This window comes from Tauraco erythrolophus, chromosome 7 (genome assembly GCF_009769465.1).
Source record: "Tauraco erythrolophus isolate bTauEry1 chromosome 7, bTauEry1.pri, whole genome shotgun sequence".
Taxonomy (NCBI): domain Eukaryota; kingdom Metazoa; phylum Chordata; class Aves; order Musophagiformes; family Musophagidae; genus Tauraco; species Tauraco erythrolophus.
The window spans coordinates 38,292,704-38,304,896 of NC_141471.1; the positions used below are offsets into that span (position 1 = coordinate 38,292,704).

Genomic DNA, 12,193 nt, shown 5'->3' on the forward strand with positions numbered 1-12,193 from the left:
TCAAGGAAATTGTAAGGGGAATTATGTGACTTAGTCTGTTTTACATAGTAATGGACAATATTCATGACTGATAGAAAAAGCAGCTCTGCTGGAAACTGTTCAAATACAGAAAGTGACTTTGTTTAATCACCAGCAGAGTTTTTTAATCTTGACATCTGTTAATGCATTGTATCTTTACATTGCCTTTAGTCTCTAGACTTTAACTTCATTCTCAATGTAAAGTGATTCTTGTCAAAGAATAAATAATGTAGATGAGTTTTGTGAAGATTCAGAGTTGCAGAGGCCCTTTTGACAGTGCGGAATTGATGAAAATTAAGTTTTTAAGAAAGAGTGAAGAAAAAACACCCAGAAAATGTCACACCACTGTGCGAATCTATAGCATAATAGCATTTTCAACACTGAGTGGGGATCAGATCCTCTCCCTCCCCAATCTCAAAAAAAGATCTAATAGAACAAATGAACAAAGCGCAGCAAGGAAGGTCAGAATTAAGAAATAGCTTCTGTGTAAGAGTGTGAAGTTACACAGATGACAGAGCCGTACTAGAGCCATACTCCTCTTATTAAATATATAAAGGGACAATGGCCATGGATTGTGGTCTGGGAGGTTTACGTTTGACATTAGGAAGAACTTTTTTACCAAGAGGAGTAGTGCAGCACTTGAACAGGTATTGCTGGTTTGGAAGGATGGTAATTCCACACACTTGATTAGACACAGCCATGGTAGTCTCACACTGGTGCTGACAAGAGTCTCTTAAGTGGGAAGTTAGAGTAGGTGACCTTCAGAACTTCATTCTACCAGATTTCAGCCTGGGAAAGGGAAATAATGGGAAGTGACAGATGTATCTAAAATCAGCTACCCGTGGCATGAGTGAATTATCTGTCGTTCATATTTAAAGAAGTAGGAGCCATCAATGTAAGCTACCAAGTGACAGGTTCAAAACAGAAATAGGGGTGATGCTTGTTTACGCAGTCAATGTGCAGAACTTCTTCCCACAGGACATTACATGTCAAACGTCTGCACGCATTCAAAGATGCATGTAAAAAGACGCACCACCATTAAACTTGTTTAATGCTTTTCTGCTTACTTACAGAATTTTATGTACTATCTTATGTTCTTTTTACTTTAGTAAAAGTTACTTATTTTAAGCAATAAACACATGGAAAAATTAAAATTGAAGTCCTGAAATGACTGTGTTAGCTTGTCTTTTTAAAGCTGCAAATAGTGATAGTTGGATGAGTTCACTGTTCTTTCTCTTACTCCAGGTCATTTTTTCTGGTACTTTCAATGATAATCGTATCCACATGATCTGACCATTTTAAAACCTTGAAATCTGTGAAAAGTATGTGTGCTCTGTAGGAACTGGAAAGAAGTCATTAGTGTCTTTTACAGTTACCAAAATTCACTTAGTGAATGAAATTGGTTTGTACAGAAAATAAAAGTGACCTAAAAACCTAGAGCTTACATGCCATTATCAGTGCTTTGTATTTAGAAATTTTACCACACATGTAGAGGCAGGTACCTCTGTCTCATCTGTTACATTCCATGCTGACAGTCCACCACTTTTATAGAGCTGCCAGATTTAATCTCCCTTTAGACAATCTCCTAGTTGTGTTTGGCAAAATATTTTAGTGCTGCTGAGATGAGATCAGTAGAGCTTACAGGAGCTTAATTAAGTGAGAGAGACAGTAAATGTTGTGCAGCATGCTTTAAATGTATTTTTTTTTTTTCTAAATGATCAAATAGGTGTACTGGAAGAAAATAATCAAGAATCTCTTCGCTCCAGTACATCTTAGATACAAGAAAAAATACTTTAGGTAGTGTTAAAATCCGTTTGCCTGAACCAATATTAAAACTTACTGGAGCTGCAAAGTAGATTGTTCTGAATTAGTGTCACCTTAATTAAACATTGAATCAGGTATACTGAACTGCAGTGCTATATAGGAAAGTGTAGTAGTAAGGCCCAAAAGCACAGAATCATGAGGTTTTGAAATTAAGATACTATTCTCTGAACTACAGTTAATAAGGTATAAGAGTAATGGAAACATAGAATCATAGAATCGTCTGGTTGGAAGAGACCTTCAAGATCATCGAGTCCAACCATTCACCCTGCACTGTCAGAGTCCCTAAACCATATTGCTCAACACCCAATCTGCATGGTTTTTAAAACATCTCCAGGGATGGGGACTCCACCACCTCTCTGGACAGCCTGTTCCAATACTTCACAACCCTCTCTGTAAAGAAATTCTTCCTGATATCTAACCTAAATTTCCCCTGGCGCAACTTGAGGCCATTCCCTCTTGTCCTGTCATTCATACCGTGGGAGAAGAGACCGACCCCCATCTCCCTACACGAAGTGCTTGATACAAGTGCTGTCCGAATAGCACATGTAATGGTTTATCATTTGTAGGAAAAGTAGCTAAGAGTACTGAGAAAAGTCTTCCAGGAGTTTGGAATAAAAGTTGGTGAATAGAAATTAATGATGAAGTTAGAAAGGGAGCAGATGGAATGTAGTCAAATATGAGCAGAAATTGGTGACGACATCTGCTGGATTGAACATTCCGTGAGGATTTATTGTGCTAATATCATACTCAAGCTGGCTAGCGTATCTGATAATTAAGTGTTCCGAATAAAACCAGTTGGTTTTCTTGCCATTAAACTGGGTACAGTGGGGTTTTCTTGCATTAACTGATAAAGGTAAAATCTCATTAGCTCTGGAAATGATTGTTTAACATCCACAAATACGACCATGTGAATCCAGATGATGTAAGAGGCTTGATGTTGAAGCTTTAGTAGGCAACAGTTCAGTTGAATAGTCACACAGAAATTGTTCTGTAATAATTTGCTAGCAGCATGCAGTATTACAGAGCTACAATAAAGACGATTTATTCTTGCCTTGCAAAGTCTAGAAGAAATTATTTTTTTAATTTTAAAAAATAGGCTGTTAAACTCTGCCCCCTCTGCCTGGTCCATACTTGGCAGCTTGTTAATATTGTGTCGTCCATTCAGAGCATTCCCGTGCTTTGGCATTTAAAAATAGCAGAAGTAAATTGTGGTTACTCCACTAAAGACATGCAAAAAAATTGGACCTGGTAAAGTTGCAAATGTCTTGTCATTGCATGTTATTTTGTCTTTGTCTAGGTATACCAAGGCCAAAAAATTGGTTATTCTTTGTTCTGTGGTTGTACAACAGTTATGTAATAATGTGGTCCAACTTCAGGGCATCTGATTGCTAGTGATTCAATCTGTTTCGTAAATATATAAACAGCAGCTGTTACCTAATGTATGTAAGGTGATGTGTACATACAGCACCTATGACCTAAAACTGTTTTGTGTTTGTATTAAAAGCTAGGAGAAAGTGCTGGGGGATGAAAGTTACTAATAGGGTTCTGATGATTTATCTGTGCCTTACTGAGGTAATGAGCATGAAATTCATAAGTCAAACATGATCCGATAATCTGTTTCCAGATGGAGACTTGTATGTTTGTGTAGGATGTTTCTTCAATATGAATTTATTTTGATAGGATACTATCTACCAAATGATGATGGAGAATTTTACCAGTTCTGTTATGTGACTCATAAAGGAGAAATCCGTGGAGCAAGCACACCTTTCCAGTTTCGTACCTCTTCCCCTGTGAAGAATTGCTCACTATGGAAGATGAAGGAAACTCTGATATGTTAGTGGTGACACAAAAGCTGGACTTCTTGAGGTTTGATTCACAAGTTCTTATAATGTTATCTTCTTATTTATTTTTTTACATATACATATATTTACAGGTATTGAGGAAAAAACCTACATGTGTATGTGTAATGTATGTATTTCTGGCTTATTGTCCAGGATTTTATTTGAGTTCAGAATATTTGCAGGTTAAATGAGTAAAGATTTAAACTGGTTACAGGTATGGTATAGCACTAAGCATAGGCTGAGAAACTGTAAGAGTGTAGGTAGTTGCCCATCTCTTACATCTGTACTCTCCAACTGACTGGAGAGTAGATACCCTTTGTGAAGACTTTGTGTACCCTGACTGGAAGATACCCTTTGTGTGTATCGGAAGCAATATACTTTTATTTGTGCAGAAGTGAAGAGCCCTGGAAACTAAGCCTAAGTATATTAGAATAGCTCTTGCTTTATTTCAAGCAGTGTTCTGTGTGTCATGTTCTTTGCTAGGTGGATGTGGTTAGACTTTTATGCTTACATCCAGAGTCAAGATGTTTCCGTTTGCTTGTTGATATTTTGTAGGCTGAAAACTACTTAAAACCCCCCCCACCAAACCCCAAAACCTAACCAGCTTGATTGTATGAGTTGCTTATTGGAAAATTGCTCAGTAAAGTTTCCTTTCTTGCCATCAGATGTTTTATCCTTTCATCAGTTGTGTCTAGGCACATACGTGTATATTGGATTTACAGTTTTCAAAATTTAGGGATAAGAGACTTAGAGATACATCTGGGATATTTTTACTCTTCAGATATGTACTCATAGTATTAAAAATAGAGAAAAAAGAATTTTTCAAATGTTTTTAATTATCTTGGTTCATAGAATGGTTTGGATTGGAAGAGAACTTTAATGGTCACTTAGTCCAACCCCCTTGCAATGAGCGGAGAAGTCTTCAATTAGATCAGGTTGCCTAGAGCTGTGTCCAGCCTGACCTTAACATTTCCACGAATGGAGCATCTACAACCTCTCTGGGCAACCCTCACCATAAAAAGTGTCTTCCTTGTATCTAGTCTGAATCTACCCCCTTTTAGTTAAAACCATTACCCCTTGTCCTGTTGCTACAGGCCCTGCTAAAAAGTCTGTTCCCGTCTTTCTTACAAGCTCTTTTTAAGTATTGAAAGGCTGCAGTTCGTGTGCCAGTCCTTACTTTAGGCTACGAGTGCTTTCATTTTTTTATGAAATTCCTCAAACACTGCTTTAGAGTGTGTGTGTCTCTACATGCAGCAGCCATTTTTTCACCAAGCTGTCATCATCGTAATTGGCTCCTCCGTAGCTGCTGTCACTTGGGAACAGTAAAGGCACTTCACTTAAGGGGGAAAAACCTGAGTATAAACCAAGACACTGCAAAGTGTGCTGTCTAATTGTAATACAGTACTATCCAGTTAAAGCAATTAAATTTCAGAAACTTGGGATAAAGGGAAAACTGTAAAATAACCTAGCCCAGAGGACATACATTTTGTGCTTCTGCTCAAACACTGGGTTAATTTGTTGTCCACTTATTTGATAGGAATGAAGGGGAGAAAAATTACCAAAAAAGAATATTTTTATTTTTACAGTTTAAAATTGAAAAAATAATAAAAGAAAAAGAAGAGCTATTAAAGGTAACTTCTGTTCTGGAAAAGAAACAGCACAACTCAGAGATCAAGTTGAAAGACTGGAAAAAGAACTTAACCATGAAAAACAGAGATGTGACCAACTGCAGACAGAGCAAAAGGTTAGTTGTTTAACTAATTAAAGCTGACTCATGATGTCTGTAATCCTCCTTTTTCAAGAACCAGTTAAAATGGGTGAAAATCAGCTATCAAAACCCCTTAGCAGTTAGATAGACATTTACACTAGAATAGGTCAGTTCCTATTAACCTCCTGCCACTATTCCTTTTATCTTGTAAAATGATTAAAATATTTAAGGCTTTTGGTACCAGGCTTAGTAAGATAATCGATGACAACTGTTACCAGATGTTTGACATTTAACTGTGGAATTCATAGTGGAAAATAGTTGACAGTTTAAAGTTTGCTTACATTAACTTAAAATGGAGGAAAGCTTTTCAAATAACTCCCATTAAGGAATAACTGCACAGAACACAGGGTATCAAAAATGGTAAAAAGAATGTTTGTATTAAAAGCAAAGATCAAGACTTAATAGAGAATACTACTGCCAGGGCATACAAAGAGTGAAAAATAGCTAGTCACTTCTCTAAAAGGCTTCACAAAAGTGTGAAAATTTCAAAGGGAAAAGAAGTACAAACCTAAAATTAATTTACAGTGTTAATTGATAGTGTAAATATAAGTCTAGCCTAAAAGCAAGCTTAATTTGGAATTCTACCTATGCTAAGGAGGAAATCTGATATAAAAAAGGCACAAAAATGTTGGATCCAATCTTTTTTTTAAGCTGCTGCTTTTAAAAACAACTTTTAGGAGAAAATTAAAAACACGTGGGAGGGAGGTGGTGACATGGACAGATTTGAAGTAATGAAGCCTATATAATTTAGCTGTGGACAGCAGTTAATAGGCTGTTTCTAAGTACTAGTATGTATATGTCAACAGTTCTGCATGATACACCTTTAACAGAAAAGGATTTGTTGAGGGAATCTGAAAGTGTTGAAACTTATAGTTTACTTTTGAACGGTCATAGTGAAGTGGACCAGAATGGGTAAGGAAAAAAGTAAGGATAAGATCTTGTTTAGAAATAAATTTTCCTATAAAAGCAGGATTTTAATTTCAAGTACATGGGAGAACTTGTTTAAATCAACGAGACAAGAATTAAATACTTAAAAGTGTTCATTTAAAGGATTTAAAGAATCATAAACTTGGTTGATAAATCTGAATGAGCTACATAGATATCTTTCATTGTAATGTGAACTTCTAATTTTTTAAAATTTTGAAAGTAAATTGTCAGTTGTAATACATGTTAGCTCTTACAATGCTGTTTTAGAACAAATTTGTCAAATGGGATTTTGATGGCTCTCTAGCAAGGATACAGTTAGACTGTATAGGAACAAAAATATCTTGATACTTTCTCACACTTTCCTGTGAATTTCTGTGATCAAAAATAGTTTTGCCTTTAATATACTAGAACTTAGCAAGTAGAATTTCATTTCAGAAATGTTTTATTTTTTGGTTTGTCACTGCCTTCTATTTTGTTGAAGTTATGATGCAATATGAAAAACTTCTCACTTATGTTTAGCTGAGCTGTAAGTAGACGTCTGATCTGAGGCTGATGAAAGTCTTCACCTATGTAGAATACTATAGAATTTTTCTAACTCGTGCAATCATTTTTTGTCTCTTAAGTCTTTGACACTGTCTTATTTTACATATTTTCTGTTCTGTTTTTTGCTTGTTTAAAAAAAAAAAAAATCTGCTGAGTTGAAACATCTTTCATTTGTTTAAATAAATAAGTAGACTATAAATCCAGTGTTACTCTTGAAAATTAAACAGACATCTACTAAATCAGGTGCAGTAAGTTAACTTTTCATCATCGGAAAGTTTAATAAACAATAGTTTATATGTGTCTTTCTCTCTAAACTTTCCAATCTTAGAGATTATTTGCCTTCTTGCTCTCCTTGCCTCCCTACTCCAAACATGAATTATAGGAGTGGATCAAGGGATTATATGATTTATCTTTGCTGAGAAAACTGAACAGTGCGGTAATGCATTGATTTAAAGATTCAGCAGTTATGGAGCAGCCAGTTGGATTACAGTACCTAGGTTTTTATTTTCCTTGTGGTTCCTTTAAAACAAACAAACAAACCCCACAAAATACTCCTCCACCCAAACAACCTCCAAAACCACTCTCCCCAAGAAACCTCAGCTGATCTAATCGGCTTCATGTGATGTGAATAATTGTTACTGGTGATAAGCCTAAACAATGCAGTAACTCAGCTGTCTTATATAAAAGACTACAAGGGATAACCTTGAAATGCTAAGTAATCAAAATATCTGTGTTTTATGTAACAGCAGAATCTTCACCTGTGTTTAGTATGAGCTTGTTGGGGTATTTTTGCCTTTAAGTTACAGAAGGGTTATTTTAACTAAGTAATTCTGTGGGTTTTTTATTTTCTTCTTTTATTCCTAGTGCTCTTTTGTCACATACAGGTGGATTTTTAGTTATACTCTAAACTCTTGATACATAAATAGATAAAAAGCGGAGTTGATGAATTTAAAATTTGTATTTTTTAAAATGTTTAACTTAGGTAAAGGTTTAACTATTTGGAGTTCTATTTAAAAATTCTTTCAATATACTTTAGAGCATATTGGGCTAAAGAAAAATAATTAATAAAACAATAGCCCATATAAGAAAATATAATAATTGTAAACACTATGTATCATTACCTTTGTAGTTTGAGGAAGCTGTAAGTGATAGAAACCCATGTTCAGTCTCTTAACAACGTATTGATTTTCTTCCTTTTTGCAAGTACTTCCATCAAGTGCACACGTAGTATTTCTGCTTGTCCACAGAGCCCTCTAAAAAACCATAATAGTACAAAGTACTGTGCTTAAAAAGCAGCAATTGCATGAGCAAAGGAACTGGATATGTCTGTACAGACACATGCGCTCGATTCTAATTGAGTGCAGAGTCTTTACGCTCCTCATGTATGGGCAACTAGTATTTGTTTGCTACCATTGGTATTATGATAAAGGGGCCCCGAAGTTATGAACTGCTTGATACAGAATACTCATCAATCTGCCCCATTTTGAAAAATCTCACCCAGTTTCTTTGGAGCAAATGATATGGGTATTTAAGATCGTATCTTTGTCTTTTGATGAAATGCCTTATTAAGCTACCTTATATTTTTTATAATTGAATTGAACAGAATGTGGGTGGTGTGGTTAGGGGTCATAGCATGTAAGTTACCTTATGTGATACGATGTAACAAATTAGAAGGTGGATTAATGATGGAAAAGCTCCGAGTTCATAATATGAAAATGTTTTGTTAAAACACAGTTCTCTTAAAATCTCCTTTTTATTCACGTTTATTTTTATGCCTTTAGGCTACTTTCCTCTTTGGTTATTCATTCTTATCAATCCATTGTTTCATGAATAGCTCAGGAGTAGTTTGGATCATTAAGAAATGTCTTCAGAAACATTGATTTCTTAATGTAGACAGGGTAGTTGTTGCAGACAATGTCACAGCTATACCCCCCCAGTTAGTGTTTCCCTCCCACTCTGCATTATTTGATCTCTCTTCCTCACCTAGTTACTCATATAGAATTCTTGTCAGTGGAACTATTGTCTTCCCTGTCTGCTTTTTGCCCAGTTGGGATGCTTTGTAAGTGGTCCTTTAGAGGCTCTCTGGGGAAAATATTAGGAAGAAACACGCTAAAAGTAGATGAATCTTTTAATGAACAATCTATTCAGGTGTAATACAGTCAGTGTTCCGTGAAGTTTAAATATTGGGCTCTATGCATGTTTTTAAGTGGTGAAAAGATTCCTATTTCTTGAGGTTTAAAAACAGATGAGTTCCTGTGTGTGGAGCACTTCAGACTGTAATGGCCACAACAAACTACAGGTTTTCGTTTACTAACAGTGCCCTTACTGTTCAGGAGATAGGCAGTTGTTTGTTACCTTCTTACAAGATAGCCATCTCATTTCTTGGCAAAGAAGGAGGAACAAATGCATTCAAGATATAAAGTAATAATGTGCTGTTAGAGTTGTTGAAACATAGCTTTTAATACAGGTTATGGAACTCTAAGAATCTTATTTCTAAGTCTTCTATTTTTTAGGTTTGCGGGGTTTTTGAAGTATTTTTATCATGTTGGAGTAAAAAAAAATATGTATTTTAATTTGTATTCAAGACAGTAATGGTTCTGCAGGTGTAGTTTTCTCAGATTGTCATCACCACCATCACAGAAAAAGAGTATTTGCAAGACACGCAGCTCTGGACTAGTCAGGGTTCGCGCTCAGAGGGAGTGTACTCTCCAGTCCCACTGTTTTAGTGCACACTTCATATATTATGATTATTACTATTAAGTTGTGTTAATTACTGTGCCCTGCCAAAGCTTAAGATATTGTAGAACTTGGGACAAATTTAGTCTTTGTTGGTTTCAGATTGATCTTTTCCTCTTCTCTTGTCCAATGACTGCTTAACACAGTATGTGGCTGTTCTGACAAGATCAGTTTAGGGAGAGGATAAGTGAATCTTTCTCATTCTCCCTGTTCTTCTGCCCCTCAACACGCATGCTCTTTTTAGTCTTCTGAAAAGGGCTGTATTTTCAGTTACAGGGAAATATAATATTCCTCTGTAGCATTTTCCATGCCAGTTAAGCCATTCCTAGACTTTTTTTCCCCCCAGATGACATTAAATGTGCTCTTACAGAGTGTGAAGGTTTAGCTTAATCTGCTACTACTCTGTGTGGGAATTCAGAGGAATTCAGAGTAAATACAAAATTATTGGAAATGTTTCAGAAGTGTCACATCTTTTTCTTAGAACCTTCTGTTAGGGTTTCAGAGTTAATTTGTTTACTAGGATGATGTTCTCTGATAGCATACTTTTACTTAGAATCATGCTGTGTATACAGCTTGCAGCTCTACTAATATAACATTGTAAAATAATGATGTAATTACTCGCTATGATTATTTTACTTAAGATGACACATGTACATAGTCATTAGAACTGTTTCAGGTTGCTTTCAACGTTTCAACTTTCCCTTTGGTTTCCTACTGAGATAATTTGTTCGCTAGTGCGTACTCAAGTATGTTGAGTCACATTAGTAAGCCGCTTTTGTCTGAATATATTTTTACTTTTGGAAAGATTGAAGAACATTGAATCAAAAACAGTGTGTGTTTTAATCTGGAAAATAATAATACAATATCTCTACTCTGTATCTTACACAGTATAAATATGAAAATATATACCTGTGGAAGTAAATAGAACGCATGGTTTTTGGTCTTTGCGTTCCCAGTTTTGTGTGTACTTAAGCTGTGTGTAGGCTCTCTGGCAGCAGTGCACTTTAAGATTTGGTGGTGTTGTGCTGAACGAGAGAAACATGCCGTAGTCATTGTGTAGCTCTTCTGACACTGCGACGATTCAGTTTTCTGAACAGAAGTTTCGTAAGCTTCTGTAGAGAGCAGAGCTTGCAAGTGATGCTTTTGCGAGCATTTGTCTCCCTCTAGTGGGAAGAGAGTACTTCTGGATGGATTTCTGTAATGCTACAGTGCTGAGTGCTGAGTCTTGCTCCTGTGGCATTTAGTTTCTGTAAATGTTTAGCCTGAGTCAGAAGCAACAGGCTTGCAGATTACTTGCACATTCTTTGATCCTATGAACATTTGAATAGTGTTTCTGTTATGACATTGGCATAAATGGAGGCACGAGTGAATTTACTGACTTGATAGACTCGTTCTTTCATGCTTTTTGAAAGTTTAGCTCACCATTTAACTTTTTAAAAGTGAGCTAATTCATCTATCTGATGGGGAGTTTTAACAGGACATCCATCTAAATCCACTTTCTACTGACAGGTTCTACCTGCACAGTAGCTTTATTCATTGGAGAGTTTTATTCAAATATCAGGGATTCATTTAAGTTGGCTTCTGATGCCATTTTATAAGGAGAGTTTCTCTGGTTAGATAGTGACGGAATGCTGTTGTGCAGGGTGGTATGTCAGCAGTACAAGTGCCCAGTTCAGACTGCATGCCTAAAAGTGAGTGAATCGAGTGTTTTTTCAGTGCCTCTTTAAATCAAGCCATGATGATGCTGTTTATGCTGCATGTGCAAAAATCTAATGGTCAGGGAGATGCATTGTTGGTTGGTTGTGTCTTTTTTTTTTTTTAAAAAAAAAAACAAACAAAAAGCAAAAACCCAAACAACCAAAAAAACACGCCCCAACCCAGAAAGCAAAACCACAAAAAAACCACACAAAACTTCCCAAACTCCATGTAAATAATGTTTTAAAGATACAAACTAAACACTCAGAACAGCTCAGGTTGGCACCAGCAGTTATAACTCCCAAGGGTACTATAAACATTTTGTGAAGAGAAAATGCTGTTTTATTGTTTTAGTGACTGTTCTGTGTATGCATATTTTGTAAACTGATTAATTGAAATTTATTTCACTGGGTGATTGAACAGATTCATTTGAAATATTCTTAAATGTTTAGATAAGTATCCTGCCTGCACTTCAATTCAAATTATGTATTCATGAGAGTGACTCTTTGCAAAAGCAATGGCTTATAGTGAAATTATAAGATGTTTAAGAAATTAACATTCTGAAATGTAAATGCATGCTGCAAAATTGTAGTGTGTCTAAATACTTCAGCTGCCTCCTGCAAAAACTTGCACATCTGTAGTCTTCATTACAGTAATTGGGTGACTGACATTACTTAGATGAACTTTTACACGATTAGGCCTTAGTTTGTAGAGTTTTGATCTGTTTAACAGTTAGTTGAAGAGATTAGCATGAATTACTACCACTGTGATATCTTAGGTTTTTGGAATAGAGAGACTCCAGTGTTTTCAGAGCAGTGTTTTTATTGCCAATCATAGTCAC

General features: G+C 35.8%; 1 protein-coding gene across 1 annotated transcript in view; it reads left to right on the forward strand.

The window, feature by feature from the left end:
- The window catches only part of TAX1BP1 (Tax1 binding protein 1), a 65,569-nt gene that overhangs the window by 19,842 nt on the left and 33,534 nt on the right, over positions 1-12,193 (forward strand). Inside the window, 5 exon segments of the mRNA XM_086614251.1 lie at positions 3,523-3,630; positions 3,633-3,683; positions 3,686-3,708; positions 5,270-5,327; positions 5,330-5,427. Coding sequence (XP_086470377.1) covers positions 3,523-3,630; positions 3,633-3,683; positions 3,686-3,708; positions 5,270-5,327; positions 5,330-5,427 — 338 coding nt within the window.